We start from the raw sequence: 22,635 nt of genomic DNA on the forward strand, positions 1-22,635 counted from the left end.
GCACTAAAAAACCTGTGGTTTTGGCGCTCCTGCACATTAAATCTGATACCACACTGGGATTGCTACAAAAGACAGATAAGGCATACAATGTTTAACTGTGCATTTTTAAAAATCTAAAGCTGTAAAAACAAGTTGAAGTTGTGGGCACCAGCTAAGCCAAGGTTACTTTATAAGAAAAGGTAATAGTTTGAATTCACTCACTACAAAGAGATGTCTACTAACATTTGGACATACAAATGAACATGAACCCACTGAACATTTAAACAGATTAATAAAAAAGCAAAACCGGGCCTTGTACAGTGATAAATAAGTAAATTTATTTCTTTAAATAAATCATAGCTGTAGTATGAAAAACCTACTAAAATACTGTACATTTCTAGAGACAGTGCATTGTGGTGCAACCATAGCAGAACAGTTAATGATCATGAGCCTTCATATGAGGACAAATAAGCTAGGGATAAATACAATTGCAGCTTTTGTTACAACAAAGAAAGAAAAAAAAGGCAAACAAATTCCAATACATCAGGTAAACATATGCAGTGTCACATGACTTGCTTAATCACTGGAAAATGATCAAGTCAGTTTAACTAAGCAAATACCAAGTGTGAGTAAATGGGTGGGTAAATACATGACATGTACGTGTTAAAGTACAGGTTGTGTCAGAGTAATAAGGAACATTGCTGTTGAACCTTTCTTATTCAGGTCAAATGATCAGGCTGTAGGTCATGCCAACTATTTAAACACCATTGCTTGTGCTATGTAAAAAGGAATATAATGCTTAATGTACTTTTTGTTTTAAGGCCAATCTAAATAATTTTCAACTTAAATATATACTTGGTGGTTCTTAAACAATGTTATGTGTTATTTTAGTTTCCCGTTTATGTCACTGGTGTGGTTTGAGGTATCAAATATTATACATATCCAACCTTTTTTTCACCCATAAAAACAAGCCATGTTTGTTGTGCTTCTACAGCTGGTCTGAGTGAATGAGTGCATAACTTTATCATGAATGGGCAACATTTAAAGTCTAAGTAAGTGGATATATGTAAATGTACTGGCTAATGTAACACCCCCCACAGCCACACCAAAAAAAATCAAACGCTTTAATAATGTTTGTCTGCATATTTTATGAATATGGGGACTGTAAAAATGGACTAACTTAAAAAAAAAAAAAGACATTCTTTTCAAGAGTTACAAATAATAAATAAATTCAGGCTGAACGGACACAGAACACAATGAGTATTTGAACCGACATACAACTACTTAGTCATTTAATGTGAATATAAATAAATAACCTGGTGAAGGCAAATACCTTCATCAACAACAGAAACAAACAGACAGTTATGACACACAATGAGGGCTACACAATGACACACCTAGAGAATTCAGCTCAAAAGTAACAGTATAAGACCAGCTTATACCAACCAGTGTTACATGTAAACCATTAAAAACAAATGACAGGTTAGGCACTTCTCATAGGAATATTCTAAACTGAGTAATGCTTAAAAAAAGAACAATAAAACAGCATTTAAATTAAAATATTATTAAAAAAATATTTGAAGATAGATGAAAATGGCTCCAAAATGTCCAGCAATTATGACCTATCACTACTTTTTAGTACTCTGGGTTCATTCTGAGGTGGCACTATATTGATTACTTAAACTAAGCACCAGAATACTGTCAGTATCAGTCAAATTAAGTTTAATAATTCATTAGAGAAATTCTGCACTTAACATCCACTGTGTACAACTTCTGAGCTTGACTCTTTAAAAAACCTTTCAAACTTGTCCAAATAGCTTGGCCGCTTAGGAAGAAGGAAGTAATGCGTAGTGCTAGCCTTCTTTCCATCCTCCATGATGGGCAGAATACACGGATTATGAGGAGCTGGCAAATTCTCACAGGTCTGCCTATTCTGGGTTTTACTCACATATTTAGGATTTGGGGCAAAGCTCTGAGTAGGGGGCATTACTCCATTTACATAAATGGGAAGGCTCTTGGGACTAGGAGATCGCGGAATGGTGTAGAAGATTGGTTGCCTTGGGGGAATTTCAGGAGGTTGGTCAGGTTCCTGTTCTTCAGTGTTCTTTCTGGGACGAGATGGGATGGGGACACGAGGAGGAACCTCAGGTTTCTGCTGTGGATTGCAGTGGGATGGGTGCTGGTGGCCAAACAATCGGAGGTTGGGGGGCTTAAAGGATCCTGCTGGACCTGAATGAGTACGGCGTAGTTTCCTCTGGGGTCTTTCCTGTTGCTTCAAGTGATCCTGGTCTCGATGGATCACCTGCTCACTCTTCTGTCCACTTGCTTTCTCTTGCTCCGGCAAACCATCGCAATAGGCATAGTTGATCTGACCGCAACCACGGAAACTCCGCCTACCCGGAATGCCGTACCGGAAGGGTAAAGGTTTAGAGGGGTGATCAGACACCAGCAGCTGGCTCTCACTGTTGCTAGAGAAGAACTCCACCTCACTATCCACTGCTTCATCAGAAGATATGTCCCCCATGTCTGGTAGAGGAGGCAAAGGCTTGGAGATTCTCCTCTGAGAATATGCGGGCGCCTGTTCATAAACTGAAAGTTTTTGGAAGGATGGAACAACCTGGTCTCCCTCAGGTGGGTGCAGCGAGGAGAAAAGAAGTTCTGCAGGATCAGCAGCCTTTGCAGGCAGGCACGTGTGGCTGGAACTATGTGTAGAACATGAGCCAAACATCCTTCCTGAGAGACAGGACAAGAAAGCACAAATGCAGCATGGTTTTAAAATCATTTGTGGCCTACGCAAGACATAAATTTGCTACATGAAATTGCATATACATACATATCACATATCAAAATCTATCCTAAGCACTTTTTGAGCTGGATTTGTTCAACCAGAATCACATCTGACTGGCTGAGTTGTATAATCTTTCACACAGCACAGAATAAAAGAAGAATATATTTAAGTGCATAAATATCTTGATATATCTCATATAATAATATCCTTGAAACATTCATTCTTAATAACAAATTGCTAAATGAAGTAATATTCAGTCTATTTAACATGCTCCTTTGCTAAGATACTTTACAGTTGTCCTGAATCATTCTGTGGTGGTCAGTTCAAAATTAGATTTACTGATAGCTCTATGTTCACTCAGAAATAATGACTTCACATTTTGAATCAAATCTAACAATAATTACCTAGTTCAAATTATGAGGCAACTGGCTGCACAGCTTTGTTCTGTTAACTTTAAAGTTTTAGATTTACAGTTAGTCATTGTGTTTGCCTCCAGCTTTTTTAATTCACCTTATTTTTTTTCTGTTCAGGGCAGGTAAACAATCTCGTTTGAATAGTCCTTTATGCAGATAAAAACAGAGTGCCACAGTATAAAACCTTACTACAGGAACTGTTTATCAGTCCAGGAGGTGATAATCCTCTAGCTTCCCATAACCTTCTGAACTTCCTGAGAAACATCCGCTTCAGAGGCAGAACAGAGAGTACCAAACTGAGATAGACTCCCTCCCTCCCAGTAGCAAAGCCCGAGTGTGCTGCTAGAACTCAAAATCTTTCACTTACTTTGAAAAGCCACAGAGGACGAGGCGTGCTGATGTGTTTTCAGGTTGTGCTCCATGGAGTCAGCATCAAAACAAAAGTACATGCTGTGGCACACAAGCATTAGATGGTTTAAATCTTGCAGTACAGGATGGCCAAGGCAGAGTATGCACCCAACCAAAGTATGCAAATAAATCACAACAGAGCCACAAAGTTCATGACTGTTTGAATGTGTATCTACATCACGCTCTATTATTCTTATTGTGCTTTATGAAAATATTTACGCAAATAATACGTCATTGGAACTGAAATTAAAAACTCATTAAAAAATTTAAATGTGAATCTAACAAACAAACACATACAGAGAAGAAGAAGAAGAAACATATCTATGCATCATTTAGTTCAAGCAGTTTGTGTCAGGATGCTGTCACCTGTTTGTAGCAGGATGCTCATCCCAGTACGTTCTGGCTGAAGCCATCATTTAGAAAAGAGTATGTACTAGAGGGTCTTCATCATTTTTGCTCTCAAGCTCATAAAATCCATCATCCAGCAGTCTCCAAATGATCAAAAGATGAGCGCCAGCTCCCCACTCTGAAAACATGTCATAAGAAAAACGGGGAAAAGAATATTAAGTATTTTCGCTTCGTAAATGTGTCCCTTTGGCAGTGCTACTGTGGCTGTAATTTACTCTATGTACTTTATGTACATGAAATGGAGGAGGCTTGTTTGAAGTACACTAATGTCTCAACCCTGAAGGTCAGCAGTTGCCTGGTCTCAGAACGTTTCCCTTTCCTCCTTTTAGAGCACCACTAGTCAGAGGTTTTTGTGACATTAGTGTAATAGCTTGCCACAGGCCCTTAATAACTTAACCCACAGGGATTATTTTAAATGATAACTTCACGCTAGATTAACAAATTCTCCTAGTTACCATTTTTTAAATAATAAAGTGTTTCAAAAGCTTTGTGTTGAAAATTAACATAAAGTTATGCATGGTCAGCATCAACGAATTACCAGTTAGTTTTGCAAATGGCTGGTAAACTTAATCCCAGAAGGCTAAAGAGCTGATTACATTTGTAGGTAGAAAATGTAATCTTAAATGTTACCCAGTGCTGAAGTGGGTGCGGTTTGTAAAAGGTAACAGAGTGGTTGTGTGAAATGATTCACTACAGAGAACTCAGATTTCTTTACAGTGGTGTTTATAGGAACCAGAAGTCATTTTATCTAACGTGCAAATATAACAATTTTACTCACCATTCAAAATGAACACTTAACATGGGGAAATATTACTCAAAATTACATTTCGTTTAATGACTATTTTGGCTAACAACATCTTGTATATGACTCTCCACCATCAAAACCTTCCTCAAACCTGTGTGTGAATCTATGTCTCAAGTGCTGAGCAGCATTACTGATGCATTCTGAAGTTTCTCTGTATAGAAACCTTTCACATTAAGCTACGCAATGACTTGAACGAACAAACGTTTACATCATTTAAATTGTGCCGAAACTTGAAGAGAAGTCACAATTCCTCTTTAAACAATATGTAAGTTAATAATAAATATAAAAATCAACGTGCCGCAACATTATTTTGTATTAAAGGCGAATCAAAACTACACATTTCTAGGAAAACATTTGTCCTACAGCAAGAAAAACATGCTGCCACAAGGCAAGATGGACAGTTCAGCCATTACTCATTCATGACCATCCACGTTAAAAACAAACCCATTCAGGGGAAGCAGTCATGGCATTTGATTAAAATTCAGAGCGAAAATCAATGAAATACCAAGGTAGAGCACATTATGTAACTCGTCACATGCTCGGCCGCTGCTTCACTTCAGTCAGAACAGGGAAAAGCTGGAGCTTACAATCATTAATTCTCCCAGTAAATAACCCCCATGTACATGAATAGAGCCACTTTACAGCATGAATAGTTCTTTGTGCTTTTGTGATGGGGAGAATGCCTGTGTATTTTCAACAGGAAGGACTCAGGCATGAGGTCAGGCTTCTGCCTCCACACGCAGGACAGAGGTATGAATGAGTGTAGCAGCAGAAACAGACACAAAGCACCTGGAGGGAAGTGTCCATTATCACAGTCATCCCACACTAATGCAAACAATGGCGGCTTTAACTGGCTTGGCTCAATAATATGACACAGTATGGGCACACATCAGAAAATTTCACAACAATCCATTCTCCCACAAAGGCTTTTGTCTTGAAATCAATAAAACGTGAGTACACACGCGTTTATATATCTGGGCTTTGTGCCACAGGTCCATGTAGTTACTTCAATGCTGAACAAAGATTATCTGGTATAACGTATGTGCACACCCTAATACATGCTACGTGACCAACAGCAAAATAATGCAAAAGCAACACAATTATGTCTATTTTATAGTAGTTTCAAATGCACATTTTCATATTGGCCTCTAAGAGCAGTACAAACTTAATGTCAAACAAGGCTTTGACTGTAGTAAGACCCATTTCATATCAGTGCGATAATTTATTTTAACCCATGATAGGTCAGTTTTAAGAGAAACCATCGATTCATCACAAAATCAACTAATATTAGTCCCTATGTTATAAGGGAATAATTAGAATTCCCAAAACTTGGAAAAGTTGTAATCTTTGAGAAAGAGAAAAACAAAAAAAGATAGGACAAAAGAAAAATGGAAAAAAAAATCTGTATTTAGGAGGTAAAAAAAGCAGAAGCTCTGGATTTCTTTGAAAATCAGAAAACAAGACTTAAATATAGATTACAAACTATATTAAAGCAAAAGTTTGGTAACAAAAAATACTGAAAAATAACCCCAAAAGTATTGAAAAGTCTGTACTATTTTCTGTTAAATATTTAAATTCTGCTTCATTCTTCACACTGAAAAAATAATAACATGTACATAACAGCTCATTTTGAGTGATCACCCACAGAGTTTTTCATTTGTATCCACACAAACTTGCATAAACACTGCAGATGTTCATTTTGCACTTGTGTGCCATAGGGACGTGCTGAGAATGGCCCAGTCAGTAAATGTTAAACTCACTGCTATTTTTGTCAACCAGAATCACACACTGTTCCCAATGGTTTCAGAACTTGCATCAGTATTTCCCAAGAATAACGCTACTGACGTACTACTACTAACCACCAACACTCCACTTTGACTGCAAAAATAGTGTTGCCTAAAGCCACATTACACACACTAAAATACACCTCTCTATCAACATGTTGCTGACCACCCAAAATCTGTTGCAACGTTCTGTACACACGCCCACAGCAGAGAGCTCCCATATCATGACTCAGGTGCAACTCACCTCATATTAGTGCTTGTTTAACCAAATGTGAACACAAAGCTTACAATGTATAGATCAGTGTGCCTATGCTGACCCCTCAGTTTAACTGATGCATCACTGACTCCAGGTCAACGTTTGTCCTTGTTTTAAATACATTTTTTGTAGATACTAAACATGGCATAGTAGGAACCCACAAGATATTTTTGTATATGCACTGGCCAAAATATTATACCCATCACAGACAAGGCACATCTTGGATCAATAAGCTTTAGTCTCACTTGAATCTGTTGCCAGTTCAGAGACTGAGCTTCCTTGGCCCATGTCTCTGTCAAACCAACCACTGCACACTAGCAACAACTCACAGGACCGGTCATTTTGGAGATGCGCTGACTCAGTCATCTTGCCATCACAACCTGGCCCTGGACAAGGTCACTCCAAAGCTTACCCTTGCCCATTTATTCAGCTTTCAACATCAACTTCAGGAACTAACTGTTCACTGGCTGCCAAATATATCTCACACATTGACAGAGGCCACTGAATTAATCAATTATAATGAGAATTTGGTACATGTCACCCGTCAGTAGTATTAATCTTGTGGCTGATCAGTCTACATATACAAGTATTACTCAGTCCATATCCAAAACACAGGAGAACATGTCTACAGAATAACCATAACTTGCATCTTCAGAATGCTAATTTTACAGAAGAGGAAAACCATTTAACATTTAAAACAGGAAGAAATTCCAGCCATTTCGCCTACGTTCAAGGGTTCAGTCATCACCGGAACTTCACATATCGTGGAAGGCAACTCACAAATGACTATTATTAGACATCCATATAACACCATGTATAGACATTTAACATTAGTCTGTATATTATGGATATACAAGACACTATAGAATTATAGACACGAGACTCTCTAGCTTGCACTCTCAGTCCTCATTAAAATCATAACTGTATGTGTCTGTATGTTTGAGTTACACTGTCTAAACCTATATCTACATATTATTCTGAATGGAGATTCTCCATTGGAGTGAAATTCTAGCATAATACTAGTCTAAATCAGTAAAGCCTAAATATCTGTGTATTATGGAAGTATAGGGTTCTCGTTTATGGAAATATGGAGGGGTCAAGAATATATTCACCAGTCCACAAACATCTAAAAAAATGCCTTTAATACTGAACACAGCGTACGATAGTAAGTCTATATTCCGTCTCCACACACAGCTGCGACACGACAGTAAGATACAATCTTTTCACCACTGGCTCTACCTTAATAACCCGATGATTCTTCGACTAGTTTAACCACACACTTGATAAACAACTCTTTCACTCACTGTCACTGTTTCCTCTGTCCCGTTTCCCGCGGTGGGTCCGTGGTTTATACCGGAGAGCGCTGGGAGAAGCTGGGAGAAACTCAGAGAATCTCCTTCTCTTCAAACTAAAGTCTCACGAATGAGCGCACGTGCGGGCGGGCCCAAAGTCAGTCCCGCGGCGGAAAGACTTTATATGGGCTGATGATGTCAGCAGGCCGGCCTCGCCCCTCTGCTCGAAGGGAAAAAAGGCATCTTCACTGGACTTATTTGGGAAAAGTGAAACCGCTTGTTTCCGATAGAAATATTTATTGAAACCCATTTGAAACATACTTCGGATATCCCCACACCGTTACATAAGATATCATTTAAGACGTGTAAATGTTCTAATGTAGAAGAAAGAATTAGGGAAATGTTGTCATTGTATAAATCCATCCATTATCTGTAAGCGCTTATCCTGTTCAGGGTCACGGTTGGTCCAGAGCCCACCTGGAATCACTGGGCGCAAGGCGGGAATACACCCTGGAGGGGGCGCCAGTCCTTCACAGGACAACACACACACACACCTACGGACACACACTTTTTTGAGTCGCCAATCCACCTACAAACGTGTGTTTTTGGACTGGGGAAGGACAATGGAGCACCCGGAGGAAACCCACGCAGACACGGGGAGAACACACCAAACTCCTCACAGACAGTCACCCGGAGCGGGAATTGAACCCACAACCTCCAGGTCCTGCGACACTACCTGCTGCGCCACCATGCCGCCCTCATTGTATAAAGATAATTTATTTTCTAATTTATTTTTGCATTTGTATTTAATTCCTTCTCAGTTTTTAAATAAGCATGTTATACGCATATGAAACATTTAATCATTTTCAGCCTCGTTTAATGCCCTACATTTAAGTGTTTTTTCTGGGACTTTAAGACAAAATTAACTCTACTCTGATTGGCTGCCATTAAAGAAAGGAGTCCAGCCTAAAACTCTCCTTATAACATCAGTGCATACAAGTAGAGATAAGGTGGAAGTCACAAACGCAATCAAGTGAGCTGTTTTTGCAGCTTAGTTTCCACATATGGCCTATATAGACCAGAGAGTGAACTGCATGTTTTGAAATTTTACCATTGTTGATAACCTACAGGAAATTCTTACATTCCAAGAAAATGTAGTTTAATTTTTAATGCAGTCTCTGGTGTTGAACAAATAGACTTGAATAGTTAACAATGTAAAACTGATACAGTGAATGAAACAACTGTATCTCTTTGGTGTATGATTAGTTATCAAAATAGTGACAGAAGATTGCTCAAATCTCCACTGTCAGCATGGTGAGGTGTGTACAGAGAAACATTCATCAACCAGACATGAATCACTACAATTTTCTGGCCATTTTTAGTACTGCAAAAACAAAGGCTTCAGAAACCACAGCACACCCTCTAAACTAATCAAGATGTATTTCAGTGTTGGAGCACTGTTTCTGTGGTTCTCTACTGAGGGCTTGAGGAATTCTACTCCAGCAGCTGTGTGTCAGGAGCACATGAGTCTGAGCAGTGATGTCACCGTGTGTGTGTGGGAGGGGGGGAGCTTGTGGGTGTTGGCGTGTGGGTGTGAGGGGGTGGCTCTGTGGGATGTACAGTTCATGTTGTTTTTGTGATGGGGATATTCAAGAATGTAAGCAGAGCCTTCAAAGTAATTACAGTGGGTAATCTGGGGGAAGAAGCCCCTACGGCAATATGTCTCTACCCCGGGGAGGGTCAGGCCCAGTTTCAACATTCTTACTTGATGGCTATGGTCCTCATGATTATGGAACCATCTCAGTACAAAAATGAAAATGAAAATGTAACATGCAAAATGGCAATGTAAAATAAATAAATACATTTAAACAAAACTGTGTCAAAATGATAATTACACTGTTATGCATTTGTGTTCTATGACCGTACATTTGAAATGTAATTTTCAAACCCTTCAGGGTGGGCTCCGCGGCCCAGTCTTTATCTAAAAACATTCTGCCAAACAGTTTATAGTTACTCCTACATAAGCAGAGGTGGTGAAGAAGAGAAAAAGAGCCAAGTGTGATGCTTTAAGCCTTTATACATGACTCCCAGGAAGTGTTTAATCAACTGTGTGGCCAGGTTTACTGTCGAGATGATAGGCAGAAAGTTTTCGAAATGAAAGTGAAATCAGCCTGGTTTGCATTTTCACAACCACTCTGTCACAGACTTAGAGCAGTAGGACTTATAATATTATTGAAAGAGGAAGAGGAGATGTTTCCCCTTTAATATTTTAATATCTTTTAGCATGGTGGTGAGAAAATTACATTTCTAACCCTTTTTCAGTGAATGCAAACGCATATTAAGTGAACAACATTTTAATTATCGTTTTGACCCAATTGTTGCTCAGTCATTGTTATGGCCATCGTCTCCCTTAGGACTGGGACAATGTTTCTGAATGGCTGGGAGCTGTGGGGGTTACACTGTGTCCGGCCAAACTCCCATGAGAAGGGTCAACTCACTTCCTGTCGCTGGGTTTCAGTCCCACACACAGCTGCTAGTGCCATTGATAGTATATCAGAACCTCTCTAAACTTCTATCAAATACACATCATTTTGAGTCATCCACCACTCCCTAAAAAACTGCTTTAAAAATCTTAGATTTCTTATTATGATTCATGTATAAGGCATATGAATAACCTCTTAACATCTCAAGGGTCCTGTCCTGTACAATTTACCATCAGGCTACCATTAAATTATTACATTTCCAGGTATTAGATATATATTTTCAGTTATACAGAAGCATCAACAAATAAATATCACACCAGTTTTAGTTTCCCCACTTTGCTTGTATTACAGACTTGTTCCAATAGTGGAGTCTTCTTTTTCATTTTTCAAAAAATCTTCATGGCTGTTGGTTTGAAGTTGCTTATACTTTCAGCTTCTTCAGACCAAAGTATGTACAACCATTTTCAATGATGTTTTGGTATGGGCTCTGGGGTTGCCAGCCCATGGCCCTGAGAACATGAAAAGCTTCTTTTCTTGATAAGCAACTGTTTGACTAATGCTGTTTCTTTGTAACCCTTTATTGAAACTCACAGAACCTTATTTTTGAGTTGTCTTTTCACAGAAAAACATCTGAAGTTGTTTGTCTTTTTTATCAATATTTTATATAGCTGTTCTTTGATTTCCTGATTATCTTTGATTTCCTGATCTGAGTCATATATATTTGTCTCAGAAATTGTATGTAATAGGCATTCAGACTGGGAATTATACAAATAATCTGACTTTTGCAGAGTACTTTTAAATAAAAGGTTTTGTACTCGCACAACTACATAACATAAGTGTTAGGTCTGTAGCTGTTACCAAATAATATAATTTATATTACATCATATCCCGTCTTAAGCTTTACAACTGAGATTACAGCTGGAATTTCACAATTAGAAAGTAAAACAGAAAGTGATGTCTCAATTTAAAGTAGAATTAATATCAGCAATGTCAGCTTTTTACATGGAACTATCTGGCTCCCTGTAAAGCCAGGTTAGTCCAGAATATTCAGCATCCAGTGGGACTCATAACAACCTTAAAATCAGCTGGGGGACATGTCAGGTCTGGAATATTGCGTCTCTCCAGAATGGACCCGAGGGTGTGTGGTCAGAACTGAGTGATCCTTGGTAATTGTGGATCAGCATCTGAAAACCACAGATGGCTTAAGCAGTGACTCTGTGCTTTATTACTATTTCATGACACAAAACTGACCAAGTACCAAATAAAACCATATGACTGTGGGACTGAAATATCACAGTTGTTCCTCTCTTTTCAGCAAGGGCCCAGAGATCCTTTTTCTTCCCGCTGCAAATCTGGAAATATCAATAAGATGGCTGTGTGGGTGGATGAAAACTTTTATATCAAAAGGTCCTGCTGATCATTTAGTATCCATAAACTACACAAAACATGTAACCAGAAAAGACATCACGGAAGAAATTCTTCATGTACAATATATATTTAAATGCTTTTCTTAAGTAATGGGTGCTGATAGGGAGTTTGTCCCTCTGTGCTGTCATAATAGCCTCTTATGTTATTTTCGGATGGATTTAAACTCGATGTTGGAGCATTTCTGTTAAAGGGGTGTATTATTAACATTCTTTTTCAGCGTATTTTCACATCAATTTTTTGCATATCTGGTGCCTACAAGCCCACAAAAATGTGATTTTAATTTCTGGTTTCTATGTCAAGTAGAAACATGTTGTTTTCATTTCTTTACAACTTCTGCATATCTCCAATCACTATTCTTGTCACTTGTTTATGTGAGAGTGCAAAGATGAGGCTTATCAAAGTGAAACAAACTGGCGGATCCTGCCAAATCTGTCAGGGGGTTGGGCAGCTGTTGCTATAACTGCTAAGGTGACTTGTTCACTGGACAAATTAAGAGCTAGCAATCTAGACAATTGGCACATGGCACAGTATAGATTATTCTGGAATCTAACTTGACAGTGTCATCTAACATTGAAGAGTTTTATTTCTGTGGTCACCTCCTGTAGAAATGCCACCAGTAACCACTAGATTCATAAAGCTTTCTCTTTATTTACATACCGTACTGTGATTGTGAAGAGCATTAACCAGGAGTTCAGTATAAAGGCCTTCTTTATTAACGTTACATTCCCTCTAAAGCGAATCAAAATTCAACTGTGTTCATAAATAAATAATTTGGCATTGAGTCACCCTCACAGATACTTTGAGGAGAGACCAGCTTTATCAGTACTCATATAAAATTCTACAAAATGTTCACTCTTCAGATATTTTATTTTAGGTGTAGGAGTTCCAGAATAAAGAGCACTGTATTGTGAAGTTTATGGAAGTCATACTGACCAGATTGCTAGCTGCTCTCTCTACATGGCTCTGGCTGCTCTGTGTATCTGTACAGATTTGTGACCAAAATTAATCAGTGCCCTATTCACTATATACTTCACTACATAGTGAGCAATGTAGGAAATAGAGTTGGGGGCCCCTTTGGGACATGCCTCTCCTTCTATATGATTAAAATATGTTGGTGTGAGCCCTCCCAAAACCCATTGAGAATGTACTGAAGGCTCTGCAGTAAAAAAATAAAAAATAAAAGGGCCTTAACGTGAGAGTTTATGAGAGGAGTCTGGGGTAATTTTCCACCATCTTGAAATCGCCCAAAAAAGAGGCGGGACTGTATAGAACAAAATCTAATGCTGATTGGACTGTGAAACTTAGTGGCAGGACAAACTGTCTGGTAGAACTTAGTTAATACAGAGCCATGGGTTTAATGAAGTAGAATGAATAGTTTGGTGGTGTGTCACCCCATCGCCATAATGAACAAACCGCCCCGATTGCTTTACAAGGTGGTGCACTCAAGATGAAGATGAAGGCTCATACTAATTTAAGGGAACAGACTGACACTTGTCATTCTCAACAGGGCAGTTTAGATAGGGCTGTATATTGTATGACGCTGCTGTATTGTTGGATCCTTGTGGTAATTTGAACAAAGCATGTCCCAGAAAATTCATTAAGGCCCCATTTATGGAAAAGGCATACAATGCATCCACTCCTGGTCACAAGAACTATAATCAGATCAGGCACAGGTGTCACAAATGGTATTTCATCTTATCTCAGAGACATTGAATGGTGCTCCATATAATGTGGTAACAATGCTCCATCGCTTAGTGCGGAGGGCTTTACACCCCGCTAATCCACACTGGAAATGAATATGGTGACATTTGGACCTCAGTTCCATGGCCAGTGAATACACCATGAAGCAGCTAATTACATCACTAATTAGAAAGGGTGTCATATATTGTACCAAATAGATGTCATTAGATGTCAATGGTCCACTTCACAAAACACCTCCCATTCTTATACAGATAGGGAACTCATATTGGTTGAAAGACAAGATCCTTTAAATGCTTTGGCATGAAGAAACATCCTTCTTTTTATTGCATGATAGAGCTGAGTGTTTAGGTGGTGGAACCTGACTGGGCTGTTGAGTAGCTTTGTTCTTTATTGTTGTAGTAGGCTGTGGTGGCTCAGGACACCCACTGCATTTTTCCAGTGAGTAAGAGCCTTTGTAACCAGCAGCTCCAATCAGGCCTACAAGGGTGGAGTGACACAGAAACACTGGCAGCCCCTGTCACTTCATGGCACCACTATAGCACAGTGTCTGGGTCACACACACACACTCACACATGCTTCATATACATTCACCACAGAGTGACGTATACATGCACACAGTTGTTTAGAAATATGCAAATGTGTGGCATATGAAGGGCTGAAATTTAGATCTGAAATGAGGGGAGTAATCTAGAAAATGTTCTTTCAGTTTAATCTTTCCCTCCAATTTGATCATTTGTTTACCTAGTTTCATAACATGCTCTGTTTAATATGCATTACCTCATTTTAATAAATTGTTCAAAAATCAAATAAATGTTTAAAGGCTGGAAATATTTTCTGTAATGACATCTCAGAGGCTCCACAGCAATTTTTTCAGTGATTATAAAAAATGACTGTCTTTTGCTTATTTACTCCCTAATGTTATGTATCATGTGACCGATGCACTCACAGTATGTCACACCATGTTAACTTACATGTTTCTGTAATTCTACATACTTGTTAGTTAGGGATCTGATTTGAAAATGAGAGTTAAACATTAGGGCTGTCAGTGTAGTGTTGATGGAAATATGTTTTTGTATTATTGACACTGTCTGGTTCTGTCAACATCTACAGAATATGTAAAGATTCATAAAGATTTTAGGAGGTCCAGGCATTATAAGCTTCTTCTACCACTTGAAAGTGGTAAAGCTGAAGCCAGAAAGTTAAAGGCTGTTAATGCAGCAAAGACGTTACAGAGAATAAATTACAGAGAATATAGAATATGTATATATATATATATTGTTCCTTATTTTCTTCTTTGTCATTTAGGTGTGTACACACACACCCATATGTGTGTGTGCTCGAAAACTTTGATTATCTCATTACAGAGGTATCTGTCAATGGGTGGTTAACATTTGACTGCAAATAAAGAGTCATTTCTTAATTTATTGCAAGCAGGAAAATGGACAAGAGTAAGGATAGAGTCAGAGCATATACAAAACGGCAGATCTTGTGGGTTATTTCTGGTATGCCCTGGTTACTATTACAAAAATACAAAAGGAAGGATAATCAATGAACTGGTGAATGGTTCACAAGGGCCCAAGGTTTGCTGATGTTTTTGAAGCTCGTCTGGTGTGATTCCGTCAAATACCAGCTGTAGGACAAACTGTGGGAAAGTTAATGCTGGCTATGGTTAAAAATTGTTACAACCTCAATTCCACTGAAGTTGGGATGTTGTGTAAAGCATAAATAAAAACAGAATACAAAATGATTTGCAAATGCTTTTCATTGAATACACTACAAAGACAAGATATTTAATGTTCAAACATATAAACTTTTTATTTTAAATATTTACTTATTTTGAATTTGTGGCCTGCTACATGTTCCAAAAGAGTTGGGACAGGGGCAACAAAAGAAAAGAAAGTTGAGGAATGCTCAAAAAACACCTGTTTGGGACATACCACAGGTGAACAGGTTAATTGGAAACAGGTGAGTGTCATGATTTGTTATAATAGAGCATCCCCTAAGGGCTCAGTCGTTCAAAAGCAAGGATGGGGCGAGGTTCACCATGTTGTGAACAACTGCATGAGCAAATCGTCCAACAGTTTAAGAACAACATTTCTCAACGTACAATTACGAGGAATTTAGAGATTTCATCATCTACTGTCCATAATATCATCAAAAGTTTAAGGGAGAATCTGGAGAAATCTCTGCAAGTAAGAGGCAAGACCGAAAACCAACACTGAATGCCTGTGACCTTCAATCCCTCAGGCAGCACTGCACTAAAAACCAACATCATTCTGTAACGGATATTACCTCATGGGCTCAGGAACACTTCAGAAAACCATTGTCAGTGAACACAGTTCGTCGCTCCACCTACAAGTGCAAGTTAAAACTCTACCATGCAAAGCGAAAGCCATATATCAACAACACCCAGAGATGCCGCCGGCTTCTCTGGGCCCGAGCTCATCTGAGATGGACTGACGCAAAGTGGATAAGTGTATTTGTGATAGCACCATTAATGCTGAAAGGTACATACAGGATTTGGAGCAACATATGCTACCATCAGGGATGCCCCTGCTTATTTCAGCAAGACAATGCCAACCCACATTCTGCAGGTGTTACAGCAGCGTGGCTTTGTAGTAAATGAGTGCGGGTACTAGACTGGTCTGCCTGCAGTCCAGACCTGTCTCCCACTGAAAATGTGTGGTGTATTATGAAGCGCAAAATACGACAACAGAGAACATGGACTTTTGAGCAACTGATGTTGTACATCAATCAATGGGGTGGGGGGTGTCTGGTGAATCACATTTTCCTTTGCATCATGTGTGTGTGTGTGTGTGTGTGAGAGAGAGAGAGAGAGAGATAGAGAGAGAGAGAGAGAGAGAGAGAGAGAGAGAGAGAGAGAGAAACATGAGGAAGAGCTGGCACCAGAATGCAGTATGGTTGGAAAGTTAGTTGAAGTATTCACTGTGATGTTCCTGCAATACTTTCCTCGGAAACCCAAAATTCATGGAGGCCCCTCAGCACACCTTTAAGATCTGCTCTAAACATTTGGGCACCAGATAAACATAAAACACCTCCACAGTTTTTATTTATTTATTTTTTTGCCTTGACAATTTAGTGGTGGCACAAGTGGGACATACAAAAAATTAGCCTGGTTGTTTTAATGTTACGGCATATTTATGTAGTCTGAGAAGTATAGTGCAGATTAAGAAATTCATTTTGCAGTGTAGCTGTGTATTTCTCTGTCCTTATTACAATAAATATTGAATCATGGATCTGCTGTACTCATGAAGAAATTGTTTAGCTTTATATTAACGCTATTAGTGTGACATAAAAAAAAATTGTACAATCCAATGCTTTAAATACAGGTTTAATCGTGAGGATTTGTGGTACAAAGTGTCAGACAAATAAAACGTAGTACCCAGAAAACCCTAACAAAACCTTTCCTCAAGGCACACACTCTTTCCCAGGATGCCTGGGAATTTGCAACAGAGACAAAGTCATTGGACTAAATGAGTGGGCAAGGAAGCAGTGAGGATTAACGTGATTTGAGGACAAAAACAAATGAGTTCATGGTAAGCAGTGGCTATGAAAGGCCAGTGAGGCAGCGGCTTAGAAAAGAAAGGCATAATTACGGTGCTTTGCCTGGGATACGGCAATAGAAGGATGGGCAACTCAATTACCCGGGGTTCCAGGCGGCAGAAAGGCCATGAGGTTTGAGCCCCCAGCACGGCTCCTTCCGCAGGGCATTGTGAGGAAAAGGCCAACACATTAATCTACTCCAAAAGTGGCTTTCTCTCAGAGGGGGCAGAGGCAGAGAAAAACTGCGTGGAATACAAAAGACAAGGACGCACAGCAAATATAGGGCATGCAGTAATTATATATAACTGTTGGGATTTCTGAAATTTAAAATTTCTCCCTGTATATATTTTATAAATTATCATATATTTGTATTCAAACTGTAAGAATGGTAATTAACAATATATATTAAAAAAAATCACACAATTGATTTTTTTAAAATTACAGTACAAGTTACAGTAGGTAAGTACCATTCTGAGTTGCAAAGCTGGTTAAATTTGCTGATTTCCTTTTCAAAGAAAGAAGTTTTTTTATGGTTACATTTTCTTTCAGTCCAGTGCTCTCTTCTTACAGCGTAAAGGTGGACATAAATGTGAATTTTTCAGATCTGAATATCTTTTGGACTAAAACAGCTCTGACTGTAACAGAGTCAAATATATTATTTTTTACTCCACTACATTATGGGAACCTGCCATTCCTTTTGGTTTATGTGTGGATAAAACTGTAACATGTCTGAACAAATCAACCAATAATACCAAAGCCAGATGTTTTATTTTTAATCAAATGTTGTGTGAATTTGAGACTGTAAGCAATCAACTTCAGTTCTTAGAACCGTTATGAATTAACAAAATTATTTGGGATGAAAATAGTATTACAAACTACAAATGTTACAAAACAAACAAGGGAAAAAAACAAACAAAAACAAAACGTTTACAAAAAGTGCTCAATGATCAGTACATTAATCTTCGTGTACAGCACTCGTTACATAGAGTCTTTCTGGCCTTAACATTTTTGAAATGTTCCAGAATTCTCAAGTAATTTTTAGCATAGGGCATCAAAATGGTAAAGTTTGGTTTCAGGTTGTTAAATTTACAAGTGTGAATATGGTACTTTGATAATATAAAAGACAGTCAACAATACATGTTTTGTTAGGCTTAGGTCAGTCAATCCTGGATGCTCCAAAGAGGACATGTTACATTTTTAAAGAAAAGTCTTTATCAATTTTTTTGTTTATGTAAACACTTAAGTCAACCCAGAAGAATCTATAGTATCTACAATCCCAAAACCAGTGGGTGATGGATTCTTCAAGATGGCTGCACAAAAAGTAATGTTAACTATTTATTATATTTACTGATATATAAATTGTTTGGGTTGAATCTATCCAGAATTTTTAAGGAAACTTGTTTCCTTTCCATGTTGATTTCCAGTGTATATTGGGAAATTAGTTATTAATATTATATATATATATATTAGACTTATGGACAATACATTTCTTCCCCTTTAGAGCATTATATAATAGTATTGTAGCACCATTTGGTATAGTATCAAAAACAAGAGAGTATTCTTTAGGAGTATCAGGAAATATTTTGTAAGAAATTCTTCATAAGTCCATTTTCATTCTGTAATTGCCTAACAAGCAAAATGTTATTATTTATCCATCTCTCTATATAAAGAGATTTATGTTTATTTCCTTTAAGCTCTTTTTGTCTACATAGTTGCAGAGTATAGTTTGAGCTATTTCTGCAATTCTGAGACCTGTTTCTTACTTAGCGTTCCTAAATGAGTAAAAAACTATGCTCTAGTTCAGAGAACACACTAAATACCAATTAATGCTTTTGCTTTGACTCAATGCAGAGTCTATGCCGTAGGTTGCACAAGTTTCCTATGCTTATACTTGTGCGTCTGCGTCATCCTGCAATTACACCCCCAAATCACTAGGGCTGAATCTCAAATATCTTCTTCAACCTTATGTAGTGTAGTGTAGTGGTGTAGTGGTATTAGTTTTACAAATCGCTCGTTCGACTGCAGACCATTCATATTCATTGTGGTCTGCGTAGACACAATGACCTACATTTCTGGAGAGGTGCACATCAGGCCATGCTGCCTAGAGCATAGGTTCAACACAGAAGCATAAACTGGGCTTAATACTCAGAATAAAGCTAACTCCGTTGGTTTGGAGGGGCAGCACCTTGTGTGTATATAATAGTTTATATGACATCTTAAGTAGTATTTAATCTTTTGCCATTTCTGCTGTGTTCATCTATGTCAGACTAATTCATCTATTAAAAGACTGGGGAACCAAGAGTAACCTTAGTCTTTTCACCTGAAATGTGTTAAGCATGAGTCTTGTTACAAAAATTATAATAAGACATTAGAACCATAATAAATCATGGTACTTTTATATTCGATACTTAAGTATATTTGAAGGTAAATACTTTAGTACTTTTACTCAAATGGAGATCTACAATGAGGACTTCTACTTTAACTGGAGTAATATTTTACCTTGAGTATCTGTACTTTAACTCAAGTACATGGTTTGTGCTCTTTGTCCACCACTGTTTAATGACAGTTTTAGTGGTTATGTGTCATATTTAGTTTGTCATATTTAATCCCAATTTGTTTTTTAAGTTTCCCAACCTGTTTATTTTTTGTGTACATAAATTCCTTTAACATTCTCCACTCTTACTAAATTTTTTTCTCAAATGTTTTTTTAAATTATTAAGCAAAAGCAAACTGTGCAAGACTGCACACCCCACTCTCCCTACTCATACTACAGAGTGAGTCAGCTAGCACACAATGTGTTACGCAAGTTAATTCATTTTGACAACATTTTTGGCCTCAGCATCAGATTTAAAAAAACAAAACAGACACAAATGGGCAATTGTAACATTTTCCAGACACAGTTCAGGGAGAAAAGCATGTAGTTATATTGTAGTGTGAACAACATGTATTTAAGCAGTAAACAGTTTTAGATGCAGCCTACGTATTCTACAAAGCCAAAAAAAGCCCTGCTTGTGTCCATTATCTCCACTATTAATAAAGTGTTGCCTCACTCCCAGGGATCAATCCTTGAGGATTTGAATGTTTTCATCATTATTCAAGGCCAATGCAGATAAAACAGCCTGTGTGTGAAGGAGTGCTTACTCATGTGTGGAGTATCCGGTGTAAGTGCGGAAGCCTGTGGATTCAGACCTTCACATTTCCACCCAGATCACTGGCAGCAGGTTGTTTTGGAATCCACAGAGGTTACAGCCCCCTCCTTTCATTCCTCCCTCATCCCATGGCCTACATCCTGTGACTCACGCTCACTTACACACTCGTGTTTTACAGTAAAACTCATTCTCTTTTAACTCCTGCGCATTTCTCCAGCTCAGCATTTGTATTGTAAATTATATTTTTCTTTAAAGATTATAACGACTGAACTAACATTTGCCTACACCCACCATATTTGCCCAAGACTAATACAATGACTCAGTGAGAATGACATCATTTTTAATAGTTCCAATATTACAATGTTTCATTCCTAACAACAGAATGATCCAGCAAAGGTTTTGAAATGTTCACAAACCATATTAGTTAATGAGTATTTTGTTCATTAGTAATTAGTTTAGATATTTCCCCTTCTCTAGTGCCCAATAATGTCAACCATAAGATAATTCATATAGAGGTCATGTTCTCTGGCCCAAAGAAGAAAAGAAACATCCAGATCATTACCAGCAACAAGTTCTAAAACTTCATGGGTTTGGGAGTGTTAGTGCCCATGACATGGCCATACTGAACATGTGTGAAGTTAGCACTAGAGATTAAAGATATGCCCTCATTTGGAAGCAATGTACCCTGCCTCTAGAATATAAATTCTTCAAGGACATCCATTCTTATGTCAATGTGGGAATGCCAAGCCACATTGTGCAAGTCTTACAACAACACGACCATGTTATGTGTGTGTGGGTTTTAGAGTAGCCTGCCTGCCATCCAGACCTATCTCTCACTGAAATCTGCTGCACATTATCAGCAAGTAATGCAACACTAGCCCTATTTGTTTGCACTGCTGAAGACTTATGCAACATAGGAATGGCAAAATACATGCATTCAAAACTGAAACAATTGGAGTCTTTAGTCCCTACATGATGTTTAAGCATTTTTAAAAGGAAAGTAGATGTATCACAGAAGAAAACATGCTCCTGCCCTAACTTTGCGCAATATGTCGCAGTAATACATATTGAAACTGATCAGTAAACATGTTCATGTGCCATCTTCAATTTAATGCAGGTTATACTTAGTAATAACTGCCTTCTGCTTAAATTTACTATTTTATATTATAATGCTTCAAATATGAGTGGAACTCATAAATAAATATTTCATGAAGATGCTACTGAAAATCTCAGAGAAACTGGCTGGACCTCTAGAATTTCATCAGGAGGCAACTGTATTTCATGAGTCATAACAGATATTACTTCCAAACTTTACTCCTGCTCATGATGACACATACTCACATATAGTAAATATCATTTCCTCTCAGCCCTGCCCTAACTCTGTAAAAGTTATTCAGCTCAAACCCCCTCATTCAAATGGAAAAAAAAAACACCTTCATAATCAAAGACATGATTTTGGTTGGGATTATTCTGTCTGCATGTGTAACAGTGAAACTGGTACAAATCCCATTGATCACTGTTAAAGGGATATTAAAACTAAAGTAGTAGTAAATGCACTACACCCTAACAGTTGCTAACTATGCTTTCTTTGATGGGTCAGTGAAAAAATACAGTAGTTAAATGCAAGTGTGTATCTAGGATCTTAAAAGATTCCCATCCAATGATTACTTTCATTAATTCTGTTTTTTGTGTCCCAAAAAGGGTGATGGTTTCCAAGCATGTCACTCCACTCACTAGCACAGCCATTTCCAATTCATTATTTCTGAGATGTTGCAAAAACATATTGAATATACAGACATTAATCCCTGCCCATTCACAGTGAAGCATTGAGGGGTTCCGTTGAGTAGGCACAATATCACTGCTGTCAGAGTAAAACATCTAATTATTTTTCGTTCAGTGTTTCATTTTTTGACACAGTTTGCCATAGGACTTTTTTTTGCTGAGAATTTCACACTGGACATAGTGAAACATCAACCCAGGTGGTCCTTACACATGTTCCAAGTTATACATTTTGTGATGACCGTGATGTAACAATCATTACCATCATTTTTTCCCCTCAAAACTAAACTATTTCCAACAATAGTATTAGAATATAATTTTGATGTTCTCATATTATTTGGAATATATATATATATATTTTTTTTTTTGCAAAACAATAATATTAAATGTATTTAAGG

General features: G+C 37.9%; 1 protein-coding gene across 1 annotated transcript; it reads right to left on the minus strand.

The window, feature by feature from the left end:
• Positions 1–303: 303 nt before the first annotated feature.
• On the minus strand, positions 304–8,245 carry LOC136696937 (ERBB receptor feedback inhibitor 1). Its single transcript, XM_066671724.1, has 4 exons — positions 8,146–8,245; positions 3,955–4,114; positions 3,548–3,630; positions 304–2,712 (listed from the first exon to the last, which is right to left on the minus strand). Exons 2-4 carry the CDS (start codon positions 4,002–4,004, stop codon positions 1,730–1,732), a joined length of 1,116 nt encoding a protein of 371 aa, XP_066527821.1. The 5' UTR covers positions 4,005–4,114; positions 8,146–8,245; the 3' UTR covers positions 304–1,729.
• Positions 8,246–22,635: the final 14,390 nt, after the last annotated feature.

Source organism: Hoplias malabaricus, chromosome 5 (genome assembly GCF_029633855.1).
Source record: "Hoplias malabaricus isolate fHopMal1 chromosome 5, fHopMal1.hap1, whole genome shotgun sequence".
NCBI lineage: Eukaryota > Metazoa > Chordata > Actinopteri > Characiformes > Erythrinidae > Hoplias > Hoplias malabaricus.

What these genes read in the sequence shown, in the direction of transcription:
- LOC136696937 (XM_066671724.1), bottom strand. Translation starts at nt 4,004, where the DNA reads ATGATGGCTTCAGCCAGAACGTACTGGGATGAGCATCCTGCTACAAAC. An exon ending in GAGCATCCTGCTACAAACAG is followed by an intron (nt 3,631 to 3,954) that starts GTGACAGCATCC and finishes TGTGTGCCACAG; the next exon opens with CATGTACTTTTGTTTTGATG. An exon ending in GTCCTCTGTGGCTTTTCAAA is followed by an intron (nt 2,713 to 3,547) that starts GTAAGTGAAAGA and finishes CCTGTCTCTCAG; the next exon opens with GAAGGATGTTTGGCTCATGT.